The sequence below is a fragment of the Callorhinus ursinus genome, unplaced genomic scaffold (assembly GCF_003265705.2).
Source record: "Callorhinus ursinus isolate GAN/ISIS: 27379988/994484 unplaced genomic scaffold, GSC_fseal_2.0 scaffold11, whole genome shotgun sequence".
In the NCBI taxonomy this organism is placed as follows: domain Eukaryota; kingdom Metazoa; phylum Chordata; class Mammalia; order Carnivora; family Otariidae; genus Callorhinus; species Callorhinus ursinus.
Genome location: NW_027397073.1, coordinates 16,094,236 through 16,119,469, shown reverse-complemented (window position 1 = coordinate 16,119,469; position 25,234 = coordinate 16,094,236). Strand labels below are relative to the sequence as shown.

The following is a 25,234-nucleotide window of genomic DNA, read 5'->3' as shown; positions in this document are numbered from 1 at the left end:
CCCCCGCAGAAGGCTCCTGGAAAATCGCATTTGTTTTGCATTTAGGCCAGTCTTTCCAGCTGCAAGGGCTGTTTAAGCTTGGAGAGCTGGTTCTCCCGGGCAGCAATCAGGAGCTCATCTGTGGACTGAGGTTTGTCTCAGGTGGCGGTCTCCTGCTGAGGTATAACAATGTAGCAGGCCCAGGTCTCCCGGGGACAGGAACGGAGAGTTTTCTGGGTTTGGGAATGTGAATGTGAGTGTGGAGAATGAGCAACAGCATTCTCCTTCCTGGAAGAGCCAGGAGGGAACAGGGTGGCACCCACACTTGGGGCCGGGCCTGTGTCCTTGCTGTCACTGTCGCCATGCGGATGGCCACACCTGGAGCCTGCCAGGGATTGCCTGCGGCAGGCTCCGAGGATGACAAGCTGGCCATCCCCTCTGGAGGAGGAATGTGGGGGGTTTGGCTGATGAGGGTACACTGGAAAGTGTCACAGGGTGTTGAACCTTTGTTTTCATCATTTGCTTACTTGGAATTATTTTCACCACGTTAAGAAACACGAGACCCAGGGCTTTTAGGACTCTTCAGCATCCTGGTTCAGGAGAGGAGGCTTATTTCTCTCTCCCCCCACCCTTTTCTCACAAAGAGATTCCCTGCCCCCATCCACCTTGATTCCTTTTTAAAGAAGAGGGGTTTAGGAGGGAGGCAGCCAACATGTAGATGGAATTTTCTACATAACTTTTGACTAGGATGAGTTAGAATTTTCAAATTTGTGTCTCCCGTCCTCCCTTTTTTCTTCCCTTGAAATGCTTTCTTGGGTCTGTCTTCTGTTGGGTTTGAATAACCTCCCTCATCTCCTTGCTAGAACTCCCCATCTAGCTGTTCACAGCTGGAGCAGAGGTTGTCCTGATGTGGGACCCCAGGACGGTTGCCAGTGCAAGGGAAACCGGAAGTATCTGGAAAAGATTTGGGGTTGCTCCCTCCTCATTCCCCTAACATCTCTTCCTAATCAGTACAGCAACCACATCTGCAGTAAACATTGAGGAAATCTACACCTGTGTGTTAATTATATTCGAGGGATGATCTTTAACCGAGGCATGGTTAAATAATTAACTTTTTTCACTTTTACATCCAGTAAAATTTACTCTGGTGTGTAGTTTTATGGGTTTTGACAAGCGTATAGCGCTGTGTATCCACCACCACTATCCACAGGGAATGTTTCCATCACCCCCGGAACTTTCCTCCTGCTGTACATCGGTAGGCAGATTCTTCCCACCGCAACCCTTGGCAACCACGATGTGTTCTGTCCCTATATTTGGTCTTCTCCAGAATGCCATACAAATGGCTTCTTTTCACTTAGCAAAGTGCATTTGAGATCCATCCATGTTGTCGCGTGTATCCGTACTGTCCGTTTCTCTGTTGCCAAGCTGTAGACCCCTATATGGACATACCACAGTTTGTTTATCCATTTCCCCAGGACGCTTGGGTTGCTTCTCCCTGTGCGTGCTTGCGAGGAAAGCTGCTGTACACATTTGCTTACCGGCTTTTGTCTGAATGTAAGTTTTTATGTCTCTGCCCTCAGTACTTTGGGAGAAGTGGCATGGCAGGGTCATACGGTCAGTACGTAAGAATTAGAAGTCCGAATGAAAGCACCTTCAGCTCTTCTTCGCAGCCAGGAGCGCAGTCTGGCCTTGTCAGCTGCAGTTAAGACTTCCCAAGTAAGAGATTGCAGGGAGCATTATCTGAAGACACCCGAGAGATGATTATGATAATGGACCACTCACTAACGGGATGACATGCTTTATAACCCAGAACTAATCGGAATTAGCCAAAAGTGGGAACAGAAGACTGCCAGTGGTAAAATATCCTTTATTTCCTACAGCAATTATTTCTCATCTCTTCAGAAACATTTGGCAGTTTAATTTTTACATTTGTCTTCAGGTTCAATACCACGCCAAATGATAACAGAATCACAATTTTGGAAAGTGGTACCGAAGACCTTTGTTGAAATCTGAGTTGCGTAAACAACGTACTATTAATTATAATTCGTCTGATTTTTTGACTGCCAAAATATGGGTGTTGTTTTAGTATCTGAAGTTACTGTTCAGGTTTGAAGCCTTTTAAGGAAATGAAAATATTTAAGCAGAATCTAGGCAATGAAGTAGGGAGATTTGGGGAGCTTTTTTTTATTTCAATTTTTTTTTTATTTTAACTTTTTAAAAAATTTTTTTAGAGGATAAAATAGCGTTTAGGAATGGGAAGAACAAACAGACCAAGGTTATGGTGCGGTACAGAGGAGAGCCCGAGAAGTGGGAAGTGATCTTAATTTGGGGATTATTTCATCCATTTTGCAGGTACTGAATGTTTCCTAAGCACCAGACATTGTGCTAGGCACTGGGAGTACCAAGAGAAAAGGAATCCAGAGAGAACACTCTAGTGGGAAGTTAGCCTACAGATGCTATGATAGGAATGTGAATGGGCTCCCTAATGCCCATGTCCAGAGGGAGGAGCCCTTGAGGAGGTGGCTTTTGTGCTGAACCGTGCAAGACACTAAGAGTAGGAACAGCTAGCTGAGAGTAGGGGAAGAGCGCCAGTCCGATGGGGCAGTTTATGGAAAGGCACTGAGCAAGCCTGGTGTTGTGAGCGGGGCCGGGAGAGTGGGGCCTGGAGAGCGGGGCCGGGAGAACTGGGCGGGTGTGGGAGAGTAGGAGATGACATCAGGAGGCAGTCAAGGGCTAGACTTCTGAAGATCATTCTGTACAGTGCGCTCAAGTGGGGACTTCCTTGTGTAGGCGGTAGAAGCAGAAAGCCTTACTTGAAATGACAGAGGTCTTGCGGCAGTGTCTGAGGGGGGGAATGGAGACTCTCCAGGCTGGAGGCAGGGAGGTCACATGAGGGGACCACCGTAGCAAATCCAGGAGAGAAGAGGGCCTGAGCCCAGGCGTTGCAGTGGGATGGAGTGGTAGGTGGGGCAGGTGTGTGTACCCGATGAGAAGGGGGGTTGGTAGAGAGGGAGGAGCTGAGGACGGTGCCAAGTTTGCTCCTTGAGGTTACTTGCCGCTGGTGGTTTTTTTCTGTGAAATACTACATTCAGAAGGCAGAATAGATTGGGAGGGTGGACGTGAAGGGGCTCCACACAGTGAGTTCACGTTTGGGTTGAGTTGTCCTTGGAGGTGTCCTTTGTTGCCTGGATCTGTTTGGGCTGGAGGTCTAAACTGGGAGGAATGGGCATACAACAGAGATGATAGAAGAAAGATGTGAAAAAGGTTGAGTTTGGGGTTCCATAAGATAATGGTTTATATAGTTAAAGCCTTAAAGAAGGAGGGGCTGAAGAACTTGCCGCATGCTTTGGAAAATGGGAGGGCAAGACATTTCCAGAGAGGCAGAACGTGATCTTAGTAGCTGACATCTGCATACACGGCAGCTCATGGTAGGCCTTTCCTCTCGTTATTGCCATGTAATGCTGAAACAGTGAGAGGAGCTGGGTACTTTTATTCCCATGGTACAGGTGGGAAATGAAGACCCTGGCCAAGGCCCACCAGCTTATAAACGATATTAGAGGCAGAATTTGAAGCCTATTCCTCACCACTAGGCTGTTCTGCTTCAGGGAGCAGAATTGGTGGGCATGAGGAAACCTTGGAAGGTGTTCAGGGGTGTGGAGGCTAGGAGGTAGGTGCTAGACGGTAAGGGCACTAATAAGGTTCAATTTAGAGGTGGCATTTGACGGCTGAGATGAGAATACGTAATGGAGAAGTTTGGGACACAGTTGAGGTTCCCTTGTAACTAGCCCTGTTTTCCTGACTTTACTCAGCATGGAGAGAAGAGAGTCGGTACGTCAGAGGCGGTGGGAGAAAGCGGGTTGAAAAGAGTACATTTTTACTGGGCACTCTAGGGTGAGGATATAAAAAGGGAGGAAGATGGAACCGGGATGTTTTTGTTTTTGTTTATTCTTTGAGAAGGATGAACTCAAAATAAATTGGAAGTAGTGCTGAGAAGAATCTTTTGTCTCAGTAATAAATACAGTTTAAAGAATTCTTTGAATCATCTTCTGCAGACAGGAAGTTCTGAATTTTTCCTCTTTTAGAATGAGAGGGGGAGAGCAAATTCTACTTGATCTAAATCTGGAGACTAAAATAAGTCATTTTTAGACAAACTCAAAGTGGCCTTTTTAGCTACCCCAAGTATTCCCTCCTAAGTGGCCTGTAGTCAGTGGTTATTAGGGATGGAAAATGCAGATTCTGTATTGTTTTCGGTTAGATATTAGTACAACTTGACGTAATTAGAGATTCCAGGCATCTTGCAGGATTTAGAGAGGCCTAAAGATAAAATCAAGGTGTAGTTCTTGAATGTTTTCTCAACTCAGCCTTTTTTTTCTGTTTGGGACACAAACTCTGGCTTTGCAAAGGCTGACTCACTGGTCTTATTATAGGTATTGATTTTGATCATTTTCTTCTGTGAGGAACAAATTCTTTCTAGGGATCTGAATTGTAATAGGTGGCTGAAAAACTTACTGAGTTAGAAAACTCAAAGCCCTGTGTTGTTTTTGTTTTTGTCTTTAAAGATCCCTTAGCTGGAAATACTTCAAAGATTTACTTGTCTCCTTTTCTACAGTGAGCCCAAACTGGGGAGAGGGAGGGGTGGGCAGGTGGACCTAGAACCCAGCACGCTGGACTCCCAGTCTAAAGCAGCTTGCGTCATTACGGACTGTCTCTGTGCCGTCCAGTGTTATGTGCTGGGTGGTGTATGCAGCAGCTCATACATACAGTCCTTATGTCCTGTGAACCACACAGGTGCTCATTGGTAAGCTGCTCTTTAACTGTTTTGCTGATTTAACAGAGCAAGAGTGGGAGAGGTAGTTTGAGGTCTCTAGTTTGAGACGTGATCATGCCTAGTGTTCTAGTTAAGTCTGGGGGGCTCAGTCCACAGGGATTTTCAGTGGCCTTTGCCTGGCTCTCAGTGATGACATACACCTGTTTGCCTAGCCCTTGGTGACCTAGAGCTGCATTCTGCCAACCTGGGACCTTGAGCAAGTTCCTTAAATTCTAGGCCATGCTTTCCTTGAGGGTTGTTGCGAAGATTAAGTGCATATAAAGTGCTTAGCAGAGTGCCTGCTACGGGGTAGGTCCTCCCTCAAATCTTAGCTGTTCTGTGTTCCTCAGCTTCCCTGGTTTAGGGAAAGGGCCTTTGCGCTGACATTCTTCTCTCATCGTAGAGGGTGTTGTTTCTCCTGTCCTGCCTCTTAGCTCATTTTTAAGTAGTTTTGTTTTGGTTTGTTTTGGCCCATGAAAATCCGCAGTTGAGTGTCTCCTGCCTGGTCTGTAATGTCTTCAGTGATAGCTGCCCTCTACCTGGTTTAAAGTGGGGGAAATGTGAGCAGGAGGGTAGGGTCCTAGTTCCCACTTGGCTGGACATTCACTTGTAGCTGGAAAATGTCAGATGAATTTTGTCATTATTATCTCGTACTTCGACTGTCTTTGCTTCCAGAAAAATCCAGCCCAATCAGTGATGGTTATAGTGTAGTTGATGTAATTTATGTTAACCAGAGTTAAAAGAAACAAAACCTGATTGTGAAAATATGGTAGGTTAGCCACAGCTTCTGCTCCGTCCCTTTTCCCATGGCACTCTGCTTCCCACATTTGCTTGGCAGTGACCAGATGGTCATTATCTTGCACACTGGGATTTGGTGGTGATAGAAGATGGAGTGGAGAAGGAATCTATGGGTGATATTTTAATGTCTAAAACTTCTCTGTCAATGTAGTGGGCACTAGTCACATACTGCTGTGGAGTGCTTGCAATGTGGCTAGTCCTAACTGGGATGAGCTGTAAGCATAGAATACACACCAGGTTTTGAAGATTTATACAAAAGAAAAAAAAAAGGATGTAAAATATTTCATTAATACTTTTTCATATTGATTACATGTTGAAGCAAGACTATTTTGGTGGAATACAATTTATTACTAAATTAGAATTATTAACTTAAAATGTATTTACCCCACCCCCCTGCAGCCCCCTTTGTTTCTTTTATAAATGTGACTGCTAGAAAATTTAAAACTATATATATGGCTTTCATTCTTTTTCTATTGGACAGGGCTGTTCTGGAATGTTGGATGGACATCTAATGAAATTTAGCAGTGAAATGTCTCTGGTGCCCCGAAGTATTCATGGTCATTGATGTTGAGTTCCCCTTTCGGTGGGTAAAGATCGTGTACAGACGGTGTGATGTCTCCTGGTTAGAGAAACTCACACTCCTCTGGTTTGGACCTCTTTTCTCTCCCACATATTCCTAGTTCATCTCTCTGCACTACTGGGTCTAGACAGTCGTGCCAGGCTGGTGTCTGCTTCCGAACAGACAGGGAGCCAGTGTTTATCACAAGTTTACCATGTGCTGGATGCTCACACTTAACATCCCCTGTGAAATATAATTACCATCCCTGGTGAGACTCGAGAGAGGTGAAGTGACTGGCCCAAGGTGGTACGCTTGTGAGTGACAGACCTTGGATTTGGGCCAGGGATGAGCTGGCTTTGAGGTCATACTGCCTTTTCCAAATAACGGCTCCTGCTTGGTGCTCGTGTCTTGTACCTCTTCCTCAGAGTCCCATGCCTGGTCCTGGGTGCCCTTGTTGTCTGCGTAGCATTTCTCACGCTTTAGTTTGCATGCAGATCACCTGGGGAATGTGTTAGATAATGCAGATAGTGATGCAGTAGGGCTGAGTGGGCCCAAGGTGTTCTGCACGTCTGACAAGCTCGCCGGTTGGTGATCTGCTGCTGGACCACACGTTGGGTAGCAAGGGTCTCCACCGTTTCCCTTGGTTTTGGACCTGCTTCCTCTGCTTCCAGAGTGATCTGATTCTCCAAAACTTGCCTCACTCTGCAGGGGCTCGCCCTGTGGCTTTGGATGGGATGCCAATGAGCACAAATGGGGTCAGAACCGGTTTCGGTCACGGGTGCCCACACTGGCATGACTGTTGATTTCTGTGTACACGATCTGACCAGATCCGTGTGTTCCTGTTGCTGCATAACTGCATTACTCCTCCTTTAGTATCTTAATCCCTTTGACACCTGTAGTCTGATAAAACAGAAGATAATTGTAATATTGAGATAATGTGGCAGGGGTATCTATTTTAAGTCCTTGTGATGAAGACTGGCCTTAAATTGACACTTGGGGGTGACTATGCCATGTTTGGCTCAGAGAGTCAGTATCTGATGAGAGATGAAGACTAAGAGCAGTTGGCCTGCCACTATTTCTGCCTCCATGCCTGACAGGGAATCGAGGTGACTTGTGACTTTTTTTTTTATGGTTTGGAACATTCTTTTTATTTATTTTATTTTTTTTGCTTCATTGTTATTTTTTTTTTAAATTTTATTATGGTATGTTAATCACCATACATTACATCATAAGTTTTGGATGTAGTGTTCCATGGTTCATTGTTTGCGTATAACACCCAGTGCTCCATGCCGAACGGGCCCTCTTAATACCCATCACCAGGCTAACCCATCCCCCCACCCCTCTCCCCTCTAGAACCCTCAGTTTGTTTCTTAGAGTCCATAGTCTTTCATGGTTCGTCTCCCCCTCCGATTTCCCCCCCTTCATTTTTCCCTTCCTACTATCTTCTTTTTCTTAACATATAATGTATTATTTGTTTCAGAGGTACAGGTCTGCGATTCAACAGTCTTATACAATTCACAGCGCTCACCATAGCACATACCCTCCCCAGTGTCCATCACCCAGCCACCCCCTCCCTCCCACCCCCCACCACTCCAGCAACCCTCAGTTTGTTTCCTGAGATTAAGAATTCCTCATATCAGTGAGATCATATGATACATGTCTTTCTCTGATTAAGACTTTTCCTTAGAATAGGAGTTCCAGTGAGCCATCTCACACAAAAGTGTGGAAGGATGGCTCATCAACACCACCTCCTTCTCCAGCACACAGTGAAGGCAACCACCCCGGAGTTCTTGGATCAGGAGGTCTTGGGGGAAGGTCTTGGTCTTTGGCCAAATAAGAAATTGAGTTTCGGGATGGAGCTTGGGGTATTGTGTTTGAACTCTTAAGAGCCTGTGCAAAACTTTAGTGTATTTTTTATTTTTTTAATTTTAAAAGGTTCTAAAAACATTTAAAAATTTTTAATTTTTTTAAAAAAGATTTTATTTATTTATTTGACAGAGACACAGCGAGAGAGGGAACACAAGCAGGGGGAGTGGGAGAGGGAGAAGCAGGCCTCCTGCTGAGCAGGGAGCCCGATGTGGGGCTCAATCCCAGGACCCCAGGACCATGACCCGAGCCGAAGGCAGATGCTTAACGACTGAGCCGCCCAGGCACCCCAAAAACTTTTAATTTTTTTAAAAATGATTATTTGAGAGAGAGAGAAAGTGCATGCGCTTATGCGAGCAGGGAAGGGGAGAGAATCCTCAGGTAGACTCCCTGCTGAGCCAGGATCCTGAGGTCATTACCTGAGTGGAAATCAGGAGTCTGACACTCAAATGACTGAACCACCCAGATGCCCCATAATTTTTTAAATTAAAAAATATATATTTAAGTAATCTCTACACCCAATGTGGGGCTTGAACTAACAACCCCAAGATCAAGAGTTACATGCTCTTCTTACTGAGCCCCCCAGGCGCCCCCCAGTGTATTTTTTAAATTTGGGGATGTGCATTGATTAAGTAAGCTAATGATAAAATGATCTCTGTTACATGAGATAGCTTACCGTCCCCATCTCTCTATAAGAAATCTCCATTTCACAGAAATCCTAGTTGAATTTCAGATCTTGCTGGAAATTTGGACTCAAGAGTTGTATGATATATGAATCTGGCACACTGAATAGGATTTTTAATTGTTGGCTAGATCTGTCAGTTCCCTGCTTGGTGCAGAATCCTGTGCCTGGTATGATGGGGGTGCCTGCCTGGCCCGTGAGTGTAGCTGCTGAGGAGTCCCAGACTGCTGGAAGGGCAGTGGGGTGGGGTTGGGGGAATAGAAACAAGGCTGGGTGTTCAGGATGGGCAAGGCCATGGGGCCGGCCCTGGAGAAAGGGGTTGGAACTATGGAAGTTATCTGAGTTGCAGGTGAATTCAGAATGCAGTGGGGTAGTAAGTCCCCAGCCTTTCTGGAGCAAGCCAAGTGTCAGGAGAAGTTAGGAGTCAGAGACGAGATAGGCGCTCAGTGGTTGTCAGAAGGCAGAGTGAAAATAGATGGTCACGAGTCTAGTGGACAGGCAGGAACAAGTGGGTCTGTGAAAGTACAGGACAGCAGTGGTTGGGCGATGGGGACTGTGTGTGCTCAGAGGAAGGGCCCCCAGAATGACTGTGGGGTATGTGAACAGGTGAACGGGTGAGGGCAGGATGAGCTACTATTGCCGGTGATCGCTGGATAACTGAATCAGAACCAGCTTTACATGGCAGCCTCCATGTGATATGGCAGGTGAGGACACGCATTGCTCAGCTGGAGGAGTTAAGAGAATGGACTGGGAGAAGCAGTAGCTCCTTCTACGCAAAATTCACATGGGAAGGCATTAAAACACTAGATTGATTGGAGTTTGCCCACCTTCACAGGACATGTGATCAAGACATAGCTTTTCAAACTCACACCAGAAGAAAAGGAGCTGATGATGAGGCCATGACTGCTGCCCGAGGGAACTCCCATGTCCTCTCGTACTGAGCTTGCTCTGCATTCTTTTCAGGACCACATGGCCTCTGCTGTCTGTGCCTCTCATTTGGTAGAACTGCGTTCTCTTTCTGGTGCACTTGGCAAACATGGCAGTCCCACAGCCCCTGTGTTCCCACATCCTTGTCTACAGTACTAGTAACATCACCTGTATTGCTCGGTCCCACTTCTGGTTCTCCAGACCGTGGGCTAATTGGTCTTGTTCTACTCAGCTGTGGTTTGGAGGGCAGGGTTACTGCTAACCCTACACGGGTGGTAGTTTGCATTGGGCTAGTGAAACACCCCCTACCGAAACATCTACGACCCGACAAGGGGGCAGTCTTACCCTGTTTTAGGCTCTGAGTGGTTAACAGATATGCCAAGGCTAAGTTGTTGGGAATTGGCATTCGTGCCTGGATCTTTCTGATCCCAATTTCTACACCCTTTACCATTCTTCAGTATAGTAGCTAAGGTGTAGGAGCTCTTTTGAGTGTAGGGCTGGACTCTTTTGTTGATTTTCTGTTTACTCAAAATCACAAGAACAGTATGTTCAGTTTTCAGCATTTGCTCCATAAATGCATAGCAAAGGCCAATTGTCTGAGTTATGCATTGGAATGAGACACTGGAGGTAGGAAATTTGGCCAAATGGTTGGAGGAATTATTCAAGCCTAATGTTTAGAGTCTCATGTGTACATAGATGTGTATTTGAGGCCTCTGCCAGGTAGGGGTGTGTGTGTGTGTGTGCATGCGTGCGTGCGCGTGCACGCACTCGTGTTTGGGGCCCCTCATAGGTACATACCTGTTTGGCAAAAGGCAAGTCTGGTTTATCTGGCCAATGTTAATTTTGGGAAAGTTGAAACACATAGTTCAGTACTTGAGTGGTAATAATTAGGCTTTAATGCTTTTGATTTTAGATGACTCATAGAATTGTAAAACTTTTCTGTTCTCCTCGTCTGGAGTGTTAGGATATTGTCAACCTCCGCTGGAATTTCACGTGTAGCTCTAACCTCTTTGGTTACACAGTGCTCTTATTTCAGGTCATTGAGGATAGGAAACATTTGTTCTGCATTTGTTGTGCTTCTTAGAAGACCTTGCGGGGCTGCCTATCTGCAAGAGGCACTTAAGGGTGCTCATTATATCCCAGGTAGTGGTTGGGAATTCTAATGGCATCGATCTTGTTATCCCCTGACTGAGAGCACCAGAGCTGTGGCTTCATTTCTTCTAGGGCTTTCTCTATGCTAGAATCCTGTCGCTGACCTTGTTTTGATGTTACGGTAACTCACAGTAATTAGTACTTAACTATATTCCGGGTATTCCGGGTAGGAGTAAGTACCTATCTGGATTATTATTTTTTTAAGATTTTATTTATTTATTAGAGAGCAGGGGGAGGAGTAGAGGGAGGGGGACAAGCAGACTCTGTGCTATGCACAGAGCCCGACACGGCTGAGGTCATGACCTGAGCCTAAACCAAGAGTCGGACATTCAGTCACCTGAGCCACCCAGGCGCCCCTGGATTGTTTTATTTAACCTTCACAATAACTCTGTGAAGTGGATCTTATTTTTTTCCATTTTACACATGAGAAAACAGAAGCTTGAAGAGGTTAAGTAACTTGCCCAGAGTCTTGTAACTTATAAGGGGAAGAGCCAGGACGTGCTCCAAATTTGTCTTACTCCAAAGCCCATGCTTTTAACCACGACAGCATACTGTGGTTTATAGGTGTCATTTCTATAGCTAGTTGATGGCAGGCTCAAATATCTTTGAGGTTCAAAGCTGCTGCTTCTGGGTCAACCAGTATTTCTCCTATTGTCAAGATCTGCAAGGTATTTTGGGCTTGCTCCGTGATGCTGATGTGGCTCTGGCTACTGAAAGTAGGTAAACATTGATACCTTGCTCCCTTTCCTGATTTTTCTTCCTTGACCACATATATGTGTACCTACTTGTGCGCCTCTGCGTTTTACAACACAAGTAGCATCCTTTGGCAGTAATTGTAGAACCAGCCAAACAATGTTTTTATCCTCACTTCTGCAGTGTTAAAGTTAAGGCAGAGTCTCTGTAGGATTACCTTTTTATTATTCTTCCCTTTGTATTTGGAGATTTGTTCGCTTGCTCTTTCTTGAGTTGTCCTCGGGGTTGATGTGGAGGTGCCCGTGGAGTGGAGCTACCAGGAGAAACACGGAGTTAAATGTTGTCTGGGAAAATGGGCCAGAAGCATCTCCCTCACACTCCATTTCAGAATGCATTCCTATTTGCTAATAACCATCTCCCAGGAAGAACAGCTGCTTACACTCTGTTTCAAGCATGTCCCAAAGATGTCTCACCCAAAAGCTTCTGGCCTCCCAGTACTCTTGGGGGTTCCCAGCCTGGGTCCCCAGAATGAAGATTCTCACGGAGAGTTCACAGCAGCAGTTCAGGAAGGAAAAGTGTTGTGTGCATGAGTCTGTGTGCATGCACGCATGCATTTGACCCAGCATTTCCCACATTCCCGGGCTGTGGAATCCCTTCTTTTTGGTGGTACATTCCTGGGTGAACATCCTTCAAGCTGTTGGCTGTCACTGATGTGAACTTAGTGAAACATGGGAGGGCCTTGAGAGGAGTAGGGCCAGAGCTTCCTCCGATCTCTTCCTTTTAGTATAATATACTGATTGGTGAAATGATGTGATTCATTGTGTGTTTTTCTGCTTTCTGTCTACCCCAGGAAGAGAATTTGTGAGTGAGTTTATATATAAGGCCAACAGCCAGTAGCCTGCTGCGAGTGATAACTTCGGGGGGAGGCTCTTAGTTGTATGTGATAGTTGAAAGTAGTACCTTTCATAATTCCAAACACGTTTTAAATGAAACTGGTGTCTGGTGAGACTCGTTTGATGCTCAGGTGATGGCTTCACTTTGGAATGAATGTGAGAGCAGTTGTGATCAGGATGCAGGAAACCCTTCGCGCACACCCTTCCTCAGCAGGTGGAGAGAAGGGGGCCGGGGTAGCCGGAGCAGTGACCTCCACCGTCTCCACCTGGATGACGTGGGGCGTGGGGGGAAGGTAGGTTTATGGTGATTTGAAGAGGATTAGGTCTTGGTGAGAGGGGGACAGGGTGATGAGGGGAAAATCTCTTGCTTACCTGGAGCAAGATTTTCAACCTTAGTGCTGTTGACATTTGGGGCTGCAAAGTGCTGTGTTGTGGGGCTGTCCTGTGCATTGTAGGATGTTTGGCAGCATCCCTGACAACTGATACCCCCCCCTTACCTCCCCCCCCCCCCCCCCGCCAACTTGTGACAACCAAAGATGTCTCTGGACCTTGCTAGATATCAGTGTTGGTGGTGGTGGAGGAGAAGGAGCAAAATGGCCCCACTTGAGAACCATGGACTTAAAGCCTTATAGCAAGAGCAGTACTTCAAAACTTTGGGTAGTAAGAATTCCCAGCAAAGACCTCCAAGGGAAGCAAGCAAGCATCTTGAAACTGTACACATCCCCCAAGAAATGCAAGATACCTTGAGCTGCTAGTTTTCTCTTCCGTGTTGTCTAATGCTAGAAGTCTCAAAAATATTTGCAAATATTTTAAATTTAGTATTTAAGATGAAAATAAATGCTGGTAAAATGAGTAAGAAACTGCAGAAAACGGATCTGCTGGTTAACTGTAGCATTTCAGGGACAAAGGCTTCCACGCAGGATTTAGGGTTTATGTGGTGAAAACTGAGAAGGCTTATTCAGGTGACAAAGGGAAATTACTTTGAAGTTCTCTATTAAATACTCAAAATATCACTTCTAATTTAGAAAATCTATCCTTTGCTTCAAGCCAGAATTGTAGAGATGCTACTAAAAAATGGTATTTATAAAATGCCAAAGGAATGCTAAAGCTTTTATGTGTTTTACTCTTGAACGAGGAATCCTTTGTTTTAGCACTTAAATGGGCAAGTGATTTCTTTCCTTTTTTTTTTTTTTAAAGATTTATTTATTTATTTATTTATTTATTTGATAGAGAGAGACAGCGAGAGAGGGAACACAAGCAGGGGCAGTGGGAGAGAGAGAAGCAGGCTTCCCGTGGAGCGGGGAGCCCGATGCAGGGCTCTATCCCAGGACCCTGGGGTCATGACCTGAGCCGAAGGCAGCCGCTTAACGACTGAGCCACCCAGGCGCCCCAAGGGCAAGTGATTTCTTAAGTTTGATATACTGGAATTCACCAAACATGTTTCATATTAAAAAAAAAAAAAGGCACTTTACAACTAACTAGTAGTGAAAAAATTTAATTTTTTTTTTTTTTTTTTTTGCTTTCTCGCAAAATCTTTTGAATAACCCACTTCAAGCAGAGGCTGTAATGAACTTTCCTGAAGTTTATTGGTGGTGACAGGTTTAGCCCAGATCCTTTCAGTATTTCTATAAACTCATTGATGAATTAGCAAATGCCAGCACCAGGGTCTTTTAGTTAAAAGAACGTAAATCCAGTGGGAAATAGGGCTAGAGCAAAAGCACCTTTGACAGAATTTACCAAGATTGATGACTTTGACTATCCCTAAGTTCATAGGAAATACAGACTTTCATCTACTTCCCTGTAGGTATGAGATTTTGAAAATGCGCACCTACACCTGGCGGGTGAACTTTGAAAACTATTCTCCCCCTGCCTTCCCATCATCCCCTCCTCTTTTCTGGATTCAAGTGACAGAATGTTTGGTGTGCATCCTAACCCTTTCTATGAATTTTACATAGCTCTTCATTTTACGTATCTATGTAGAAGCATGTAGAATGCAATATGCTTGTTTTTTCTTTTTAATTTTAATGTAATTTAGATATTGTTTTATGACTTGATTTTTTTTTCACTAAATGGTATTACACCTTGATTGTTCCACAATGTTCCAGATGTTCCACATCTACCTTTTTTTTTTTTAAGATTTTATTTATTTGAAAGAGGGAGAGAGAGGGAGAGAGCGAGAGAGAGCACGAACAGTGGGGAGAGGGAGAAGCAGGCTCCCCGTGGAGCAGGGACCCAGATGTGGGGCTAGATCCCAGGAGCCCGGGATCATAACCCGAGCCACAGGCAGACGCTCAACTGACTGAGCTGCCCAGGCGCCCTTATCTACCTTTTTAAAAAAAGATTTATTTATATACTATAGAAAGAGTGAACACATGAAAGTGGGGGGAGAGGCAGAGGGAGAGAATCTTTAAGCAGACTCTGCACTGAGCAAGGAGCCCAGCACGGGGAGGCGGGGCTCTGTCCCAGGACCCTTGAGATCATGACCTGAGCTGAAACCAAAAGTCAGAGGCTTAACCGACTGCGCCTCCCGGATGTCCCTCATCTACCTTACTTTAATGACTGCTTAATGCTCCATAAAAAAGGATGTATCATAAATAATGTGAATGTATTTAACACTATTGAACTGTATCCTTAGAAATGGTTAAGACGGGGCGCCTGCATGGCTCCATAGGTTAAGCGTCTGCCTTCGGCTCAGGTCATGATCCCAGGGTCCTGGTAATCGAGGCCCACATTGGGCTCCCTGGTCAGTGGGAAGCCTGCTTCTCCCTTTCCCCCTGCCCGTTCCCCAGTTTGTGTTCTCTCTTGCTCACTCAAATAAATATCTTTAAAAAATGATTAAGGTGGTGAATTTCACATTATGTGTATTTTAGCGCAGTTTTTTTAAGAGGATTACCACATTTGATTTAATCATTTCCCTACTGATGGACATTTACATTTTTTCCAGGATTCTGCTGCACCAAAGGTTTTTTTATACCGATGCCTCTCACTATGGAAGGTTTAATTTTTTTGGTTTAAAACATTGCCCCTGTGCCCTAAGGTCTATGACATGTCGTCCAGATACAGGAAATAGGATCCTTGCCTTTTTTTCTTTTGGCGGGGGGAACTAAGGAAAAAAGCCTTTTTTTTTTTTCTTTCCCTTTCTGGACTTTAAGGATTTATTGGTTGTGGGTGTGCTGCTGGAGAGAGAACCCTGAGGTAATCTCTTTAGCTGAAGGTTCTTTTTCATTATTCGCAAGCTCAGTGGGTGTCTGTTTGGGCAAGCCTTTGCCCTGAGCACCTTTTTATTGTTATATACCAGATATCTGCAGAGACGTCAGGCCAGGTGGATTACCTGGTTTCCAGAGGAATTCCTGGAGGTGAAATGAAGGACAGCCCTAGGGAGGACGTGTGCTGCCAGATAATTGAGTTCTGATAGCCAGGTTTGGCTAGCCCGGGCTCTGGTCGCCTGCAGTGGTTTGGTATTGAGTAAACTCTTAACTTCTGCTTGGAGCTTTTCAAGCGGAGCCGTCGCTTTTAAATGCTAACCTGAGGGCAGCCCTGCCCTTTAAATTGACATTCTGCTTTCTAAAGAAAAACCTGAGACAGGTATTTTTGGAAGCTTTGTATATTCAGTAAGTAGATATTCCACTGCTCGAGAACCTTAGCACTCTGGGCAAGTCAGCACAATTCTATTTTTGGCTCTTGAGCAAGAAGAAGAAAATAGTGGTCATGTGGATTGCCTGGAGGGGCTTAATTTGGGTATGTTAGACGCGGGTTTCGATGCACCCTGTGTCCTGTGCCTCTTGGGTCGCTGAGGTGGTCTGGTGGGGGAAGAGGGAGATACAAAAAGGGTCTGAGCAGCTGCAGCAACAAGGGACCCGTCACCGTCCACCTGGGCCCCACAAAAGCCACAAAGCAAAGCAGAAACCCCAGGCTTGAGTGTGCAGGAGCATCTGTGTCCTGCGGGACCTGCCAGTATTGCGAGTTGGGGTGAACATGTCTTCTTCTAAATCCTAGACCCTCTCTTGAACGTCGGCGACCACGCTGAGCTGGGGGCGAGCTGTGGTCAGTCCCATTTCCTGAGGAAGTGACTGAGGTAGCCAGCTTTTGCTTCACCCTGGAGCCCCAGGAACCCAGAGGAGTAGAAATCACGTGCACATTGATTTTCCTTTGAGCAGGGGCTTTGAAATGAAAGCCCTTCGCAGATGTTTTTGTTAGGTTAGTGCTTTGCTTTCAAAAATTATTTTACTGCTCTTCTATTGTAGTTGTCTTTCTGTCCTATACACTGGGAAATCAGAACATTGAAGGAGCAGAACTTTCTGTGTCTTCCTTAAGGGTTTCTGGGATTCTGTTCTGGTCTGAATTAAGAAACCCAGTGTATTTTAAAGGACTTTAATCGCTTGAATAATAAAACAATCTTTACGGGATATTTAATTTTATACAGGCAGACTCAGGATGGAATTCTTAGGGTTTTTTTTTTTTCATACTTAAATAAAAAAGAATTTATTTGAGAGAGAGCATGTGTGTGCGAGTTGGGGGGGTGGTGCAGAGGGAAAGGATCCCAAGGAGACTCAGCTCTAGAGCCCCACGTGGGGCTCAGTCTCACGACCCTGAGATCATGACCTGAGCCGAACCGAGTCAGACGCTTACTGATTGAGCCACCGAGGCGCCCCTTGGATAGTTTTTGATAGAGGAAAATGTGGGATACTGGGCATTTTGGAATTTGTAAGTGATTTTAGCGAACTACGAAGGAAAATTAAATATTAAATCCATTAACTCCACACGAAAGGGCCATTTCTAATGTGCCCTCTCATGGCTTGATATCATTTGTTTTCTAATTTTGTAAATATGAAATTTTCATTTCGAGTCTTTTTTTTTTTTAAGGTGAGAATGCATATGATTCAGTCTTTTCCTCCCATGCCCCCCCCCTTCAGCATATTGTGGACCATATTTTCTCTTTTCTTGATTTTCCTTCTTCCCAAGCATTTAGATAACACACAAGAGTTAAAAGCTCTGAAGTTAACTAGGTAGAGGTAAATAAGCCCCGAGGTTCCCTGTTTCCAGGTAGCTAGCACAAATAAAGGGGTGCTTGTTCAGGCTTTACCTGAAATCCAAGGTTGTCTTTCTTGAGCCATGTAACGAATATCCATGTTATGTCTCTTTCTTCATATTGCTTTTACTTGCTTCTTCATATATATTTTACATTTTCTATAAAATAGTTATTAAGAACAGCATTCACATTAACTTGAACTTTCTATTAAAAGGATATTTTTCCAGAAGGAGAGCAGGTGCTTAAGAAATATAAACTCCTAAATAAAATTAATTACCCTTGTCAGTACTTAACTGTTAAAACCTGGGCTTATCCAAACATTTGCTTTCCTTCTACCCAGAGGGTAGTTACTGTGCCCAGGGCCCCATTTCTTCCCTGGAAGGGTGGTTATTACCTCTTTAGTGACTTCTAGGTATTTCTTTCCTTCTTTCTTTCTTTTTTTTTTTTTTTTTACTTTTAATGGTACCTGGTATCTGCTTGCTAAAATCCCCATCAGTCTCAGTTGCCCTGGTAAAAGAGTTCTTTTCTCTCTCCCTTCCTCTCTTTCTTGAGAAAATGTAAAATGTAACAAAAAGCATAATATGAATTGCATAGCACGTGCTACCTGCGATGTCACCGGCTGCTATGTGAATGTCTGTACGCACACTCTGTTCCCTCGGTCCCCGTCCTACCATTTCCCCTCCCCCTCCCTTGCCCTCCTCCTCCGTCCATCCCTCCCTCCCCCTCCCTTCTCCCCTCCCTTCCCCTTCCCTTCCCTTCCCCTGACTCCTTTCCACCCTCTTCCTCTTCCTTTTCCCTTGGACCACATAGGCAAATGGCTCCTTCCTTCCTTTTTAGAGGGACCTGGGACCCTTGTACATATGCACATTTAAAAATGGCCGCAGATAAGTGGATTGTGCTTTATAAATGGGGTGAAAAAGTTTTCTTATGGGGCACCTGGGTGGTTCAGTTGGTTAAGCGTCTGCCTTTGGCTCAGGTCATGGTCTCAGGGTCCTGGGATCAAGCCGAGCATCGGGGCTCCCTGCTCAGCAGGGAGCCTGCTTCTCCCCGCCCCCCCATCTTTCAAATAAATAAATAAAATCTTAAAAGAAAACTTTCTTACAGTTGGGTTTTCGTCTGTGTTTTTGCATATGTACGAAATCTCTTAAAATAAGAATTTGATTTATACTCAGTTTGACTCAAGGTACCTTAGAAAGTTGACTAGTGACCTCAGTACGTCTTTCTGACCAGCTTTTTTTTTTTTTTTTTTTATTGTTGACCCGTATGATTTTCTTTCTCATCCTAGCATGATATGCTGTTACGTGCCAGCCTCAACCAGTTTGCCCTTTCTCCGGAAGCTTGGTGAACTTCTGGATTCATCCTTTCCTTGAGCCTGGGGGAAGTGGCTTATTGTTTAGATAAGACTTCCTTCCGGCTAAGATTCCTTCAGGCTAAGATCCCTTCAAGAGTGGAAGTGAAAGCATACTGAGATATCAGACATGGATAAATACAGATAAATATATTAAACGTTTATGGATAAATGCTTATCCACAGAGAAGCCTAGTTTACTGTGAAATCAAGAATATGTGGTCTCTCGATGGATGGAATGACAGAAGCTAAACATAAGGGTTATGATTTAAGAGCACGAGTAAATGATTTTAATGTCTGTTTCCCTCTTTCCATTTTACCACATGAGTTAAAAATAAATCCTCAGAATTTTAAAGCAAATGGGTGAAACTCAACACTGTATATCTTAAAGGTTATTTTTTGAAGTGTTCTTATTTTTGCAAGAATTCTCCAAGAAAGGTCTCTCGTGGTTCCTTGCCTTGGCAGAAATCTCTTTGGAAAATATCAAAATCTAAATTTAAAAGGGTATTCTTGAGCAAATATATGCACTGAATTCACATGAACATATGTCTGACATGATGGAAACATGCATAGACATGGAGAGATATTGTTGGATGTGATAAGACCTATTATGTTAAAAATATATGTGTGTGTTTATATTTATGCTTCTGAATGCATTTAGAAGTCTGTATCCCAAATGTTATCAGAGCTTACCTCAGACTAGTGGGCCCCCTGGAGACTTTTGCTTATATCTTTGGGTTTTAGAGGATTGGTGGAGAGCATATTACTATGCTTATAATAAAAATGGTTTCAAAATGCAGGGATGAAAGAAAGGCATTTTGACTAAATGGCAGCCTGTTGGCTAAATAAATTTTTTTTTTCAAAGACGCTACCTGAGCATTCAGGTTAAGAGTGCTTCTGATGGAGTGGCAATGTTTACGTAGAGATTTTTGAATCTAAGAGGTTTTATTGGCTAGAAGGTCCCGGGAGCCGGAAGTGAGAGAACTGGAGGGGTGAGGTACCATTACTGTAACGGAGCTCCCGTGAAAGAACGCAGGGTTCTGCAGCTGGTGGGTGGACCGGTGGGGGTCTTGACCTGTTGTTTCTGTAGCACCCAGTAGACAGAGGCAGAGAGAAGGGTGGGGCAGAGGGAGAGGGAGAGGGAGAGGGAGTCTCTCAAGCAGGCTCCACGCCCAGTGTGGAGTCCGGTGTGGGCTTGATCTCACGACCTTGAAATCATGACTTGAGCCGAAACCAAAGTCAGACGCTCAACTGACGGAGCCGCCCAGGTGCCCCAGTAGACAGGAAGTCTCAAGGAATGCTTGTCAATAAAGGGAGCAGGTTGGTTAAGACAGGTGATCACATCAGCATTTCCCGATTTGTTCTTCAAAGGGAAAAATAAAAGAATAATTGGAAGTTTCTGTGAGTTACTTCAGACCTCAGTGAATCTCTTACTATCATGGAGTACATTAACCCTTAACTCTTAGAAATGAGCTACTTGGGAAGCTGTATACATTTTTGGACCCAAGTGCTTATTACTTGATCTGTTAGAATTGTCTGAAGACCTGGCTTACCCGTGAAATGGTTGGCCTTAATATTTTCTTTCTCTCTAAAGGGTTTGGCTTACGTTTCTTGTGTGTGTAAGCCAGAGAGAGTGGTGATTGCGTGGAATCATGGCGGACTCATTTTTACTTATCCGTCGGTCAGCGGGATGGTTTGAGAATATCCTGAATCTTCAGAAAATCCCCCACCGTGTTCCCTGGGTTTGTTGTAGGTTTTTCCTTGTCCTGTGTTGACTGTCTCTGGTAGCAAGGTAGGAAAGCCATCTCCTCTGATTCTAGACTCCAGAGAAGGAAGAGCACCATGGCCCCTCTGTGTCTTGCTGGCCCCTTGGTGGCAGATTGCAGTTGTCTTGTTCTTACTGTCCATCGCTGGCCTTGTCATTCCCAGCACTTTTGCAAAGAAGCATAAATACGTGATTTTCATCACAGAAGGCCTTTCCTCTGCTTAGGAGGGCTTGAAATAATAAGTGAAAATAATATTCTTACTAATCAAATCCAATAAACCGTGGCTCATTCGGGCTGTTAATTTGCGAGGCTTTAAGATTGTTGACCTCCTTACCCTTCCCTAAGGAATTGATTAATCGTTTGCCTTTTCTGCAGTTCTGACCCTCCTCTTAACCGCTTCATTTCCCTTAGACTTGGTCTTCCCCTGCATTCGGGCACTCCTTGGCATTCTGTGAACTGGGCTCGTTTATCAGTTTTCTCTAGATATTTTGGCAGCTTTATCTAGATTCATACTGTGCCCTACCTGGAATATTTTAGAAGTTAATGTACCTTAAGGCGTTGGGTGTTACTGGAATCATAAGAGATGTGTTGTGGGTCATGGAGAGAAACTACTCAAACTTTCCCCTTCTTCCCTCAAACCCTGTGGCTTGGGGACCAGTGAGCAGAGGTTCTGTCTGGGCTCTTCTGTGTAAATTGTCCTGAAACTTTGACCCGAATTGGCTTGTCCCACTTGGATTGTCTACCAGGGTGCGCCCGTCACACCCGGTGTTAGTGGTGCTCTACAGAGGGGTGGGCATCTTCTGGATACTTGGCCATCTGTGCTTTGTGTGCTGGTGTCTGCCTGCAGGCTGCAAACGGATGGACCCGTGTCTTTACGGCAATACTTCCCAAAAGACATGGGGCACCTCTGAGTTGCACTTAGAAGAAAAAGGGTCTGGAGGACAAATAGGTTTGTTAAACATTTCATACTCCAACCCCTCTTTGTGATTCAAAATATATATTAATGTATTAAAGATCTCAAAAGATGGGGCACCTGTGTGGCTCAGTTGGTCAAGCGGCTGCCTTTGGTTCTGGTCATGATCCGGGGGTCCTGGCATTGAGTCCTGTATCAGGCTCCCTGCCAAGTGGGGAGTCTGTTTCTCCCTCTCCTTCTGCTCCTCCCCCGCTCGTGCTCTCTCTTGCTCTCTCAAATAAATAAATCTTAAAAGAAAAAAAAGATCTCAAAAGATGCTGGGGATAAAGATTTAGAGAAGTCTTGTGGTAAGGAAACCAGTTTAAATGTTTAACCATTGTACTCCAGAATCTTCCTTCCCTCCTAATGTCTATACACAGAATATACTTTGGGAAACAGTGACGTGGAGATGTCTTGGTGGGCTGGAGCTGCCCTTCACTGGCTCACTCTCCCACTGCATGCACCTCTTCTCAGCCAAACTGGTGATGTTTGTCGTATTAGTAACCTGAATTGTATTGTGGTGGGGGTATGTAAACACTGAAATGGATAAATGCTAAAGATCAGGGCTCTGTACCCCTCAGACTGCTGTTTGCTAAAGGTTACTAGCACTCTGCCGATATTTATCAGCCCATTTCCTTAAAGATGGTCACAAAAGGGTACTGGACGTTGGAATACATTTCCGAAATCTTCGTTCTCTTTCTTTTTTTCTTTCTGTCTGGCTTTCTGTCTTTCTTCCTTTGTTTTGTCTCCATGTCCTGTGTGGAGCCCAATGTGGGGCTTGAACTCATGACCCTGAGATCAGGACCTAAGCTGAGATCAAGAGTCGGACGCTTAATCGTCTGAACCACCCAGGCGCCCCTCTAAAATCTTCATTTTAAAATCCGTCGTTACTTGTCCTCCCTGTTCCTCTCTGTTCAGCGCAAATTTTTTTTAAATTGTGGTAAAATATGCATAGCATAATAGTTACTGTTTTAACCATCCATAAGTATACAGCCCAATGGCATTAAATACATCACTGTCTGCAAAACTTTTTCAGCACCCTCGACAAAAACTCTGAACCAGTTCAGTGATAACTTTCCTTTCCGCCTTCCCCCGCGCCGGTAACCTCTCTTCTGCTTTGCGTCTCTATGAATCTGCCTGTTCCAGGCACCTCTTCTAAGTGGAAACACAGCAGTTTTTACGCGGCATGTCTGCCGGGACCCAGCGGAGCCGTCCCCGGTGTGGGGTGGAAGCTGAGGGAGGAGGGCTGCAGCTCGCGCCCAGAACACCTTCAGACACATGCGTCACAGGGGATGCCTTTATGGTCCTCTCCCTCCGCAGTTTCGGGTCCTTTTCTATCTCTTACTATAAACCACTTGAGATCCTTCCTTTGTTCAGAGGTATCATATAAATAAAGCGATGACGCATGGTGGAGATAAACGTTAGAAAGACCAGTCCATTGGACAGAATGAAGCAGGTCGGGCTTGCTCAGTTAGAGGTGTCTTCAGGAGGCTTTGAACAGGACTGAGTCAGATGAGGCTCAGGAATAGAGCGAATGGAGGTAAGCCAGCAAGAGAGCAAGCTGGGAGACAAGACCTGAGCCCTGTGCGACCTCACATTTTTAAAATGGGCAGCCTGGTTAGCTAGAGACATAAAAGGCTACATGACTGCATTCTTCAAAGGGCCATGGTTTTGTTCTGGGGTCAAGTCTTAGGTTGTAAGCCTTTTTCTTTTTTCTCTCTCTTTCTCCCTGCCCAGGGCTTGCACAGAAAACACAAAAACATTCTCCAGGTTGGAATTTTCTCTTTGATATTGGCCCCGGTGTAAGCGGGAATGGTTATTCACATTTCATTATGTGTGCTCGTAGATTTGGTAGGTCTGGCAGAACAGTTCAGCTGATTCCGAATTAAGCAAGTCATTTTATGAGCTGTGCAGTTTTCTAGAACATACACAAATCTAAAAGTAGTTCGATGCTGAGCCCTCCTCCACACCTCTTTTTCCTTTCTTTATTTTTAACTGTCACTGAGTAAGGGTCTTCTCCATGCATTGAGGTTGAGGGGAGAGAGACCTAAAAAAAATACACTTAAAAATTCTTCCTGAATATTCATGAAGCCTAATTTTGCAATAAAAAATGACTGTTTTGGGTTTTCGGTTATGTAACATTTTTCCACCAAGTAAGGGAGTAGGCCATATTTCACTGTAAACAATTTTGAGACCACACTTAATGCAGTAATGCCCTAAGGGTTATAATTAGTGAACTGCTTTCTAATTGTGACAGATTTGCATTTGCATTAGGAAAAGCCATGAGTAGGTTTTATGCTTTTTTAGAGAAAGCAGCTTTGAGGAGCAGTGTGATTTTTTTTTTTTTTTTAAAGTTGTTTCTGTTGAGGGGAGAGGTGTGACGTTAAGATCGTTACTTAACGATTTCTAGCAGTTTTAATTTTTTGTCAAAGTAATACATGTACATGGATTTGAAAGAATCTAACAGTGTTTTCTAGTCCTCATCCCTGTGGGCAGTTAATTTCACCTCTTTGCTCTTCCGCTATTGACTCTCTGGTTTCTAAGTAATAAACTCACACTGTTACCTTCGGACGTATTCATTTAGATATTACCTCCTGACTATCCTGGTGGAGGTCCCAGGCCTGGGCCGTGGAGGCAGAAGGTGTGGGTTCTCGTCCATCCTCAAACATTTACTGGCCACGTGTCCTGGAGCGAGATACTTAAACTTTCTCTGCCTGGTATATAAGATAGGAATAATAATAATAGTCACAATAGTCACAATGGCCCCTGGGCCGCCCTTGATGTTGCAGAGCAGAGCCTGGGGCAAGACTACAAAAGGAGACCAGCTGGCTAAATATTTAAAAGGTATAATGAAATATTTAAAAGATACATCTAAATATTTAAAAGGTATATACCGTATGCCTAAATACTTGAAAGGTTTAAATCAAGCTGTATCTTTGGTCTGGTCCCCGTGCCCACCCAGGGCCTTGATGCCTACCCCTCAAGACCCAAAGCTTGAAGGCGTCATCCTCGAGCAGCCCTGTGAGCCCAGGGAGCTGGTGGACGCCGGGCTGGAGGCCCGAACCCAGCTGCAGACAGCAGCTCAGGCTTCCGAGGGAGCCCGGATGGGTGGAGGCTCCATCCAGCATAATTTTCTCGAACTTCTCTCCCACTTAACTTTTGTGACTGAAGGTTTTCAGGCATTTGTAAACCTGTGCCTTCCGTGCCCCTGGGAGTCAAGGAGCTCTGGGGCCCCAGGGCACGCCACTCCCCTGTCTCTTTCCCAGAATTCCTATTCACTCAGCCAGTGGCCAAAATTAAAGAAACAAACAACAAAGAGACCAAAGAGAAAAAACAAGTCTCTGTGTTTGGTACTTTTGGTAAATGGCTGTCTAGAGCACGAGCCCCGGTCTGTAGGTAGAGGTACTGAGTGCCCCATTAGCCGTTGAGGGGCCCAGGAAGCACTGTCCAGTTCTTTGTTGTACCTCTTAAATTTTTTGGTGTTACTGTCATTTCACTGTGCTGTGGACTGTTTTCATGTGACGTGCTAGGCCATCAGAGGTAGAGGGTTGCTGGATTTAGCAAACAGAAAATACAAGATGCCCAGATAAACAATGGAACATACTTCTACAAAAAGACAAATCACTGTTTATCTGACATTCAGATTTAGGGGGGCATCCTGTGTTTTATCTGGCCACCCTGTACAGGCCCTTGAGTCCCGAGACTTGGCCCGTTTAGTCTTGGGGAGATATTCCGGTATTTTTCCTTTGATCATATCCTCTCTTTATTTTTTCTTTCTGAAACA

General features: G+C 44.7%; 1 protein-coding gene across 10 annotated transcripts in view; it reads left to right on the top strand.

Annotated features, from left to right (window-relative positions):
- The window catches only part of ZNF532 (zinc finger protein 532), a 105,863-nt gene that overhangs the window by 3,968 nt on the left and 76,661 nt on the right, over positions 1-25,234 (top strand). For 6 of the 10 annotated variants that reach the window (XM_073898105.1, XM_073898106.1, XM_073898107.1 and 3 more), the window contains one exon: positions 6,066-6,167. The exons of the other annotated variants lie outside the window; for them this stretch is intronic. In XM_073898105.1, the coding sequence (XP_073754206.1) occupies positions 6,149-6,167 (19 nt within the window). In that variant the 5' untranslated portion in view covers positions 6,066-6,148. The remainder of the gene's footprint in view (positions 1-6,065; positions 6,168-25,234) is intronic. 10 annotated transcript variants of the gene reach the window in all.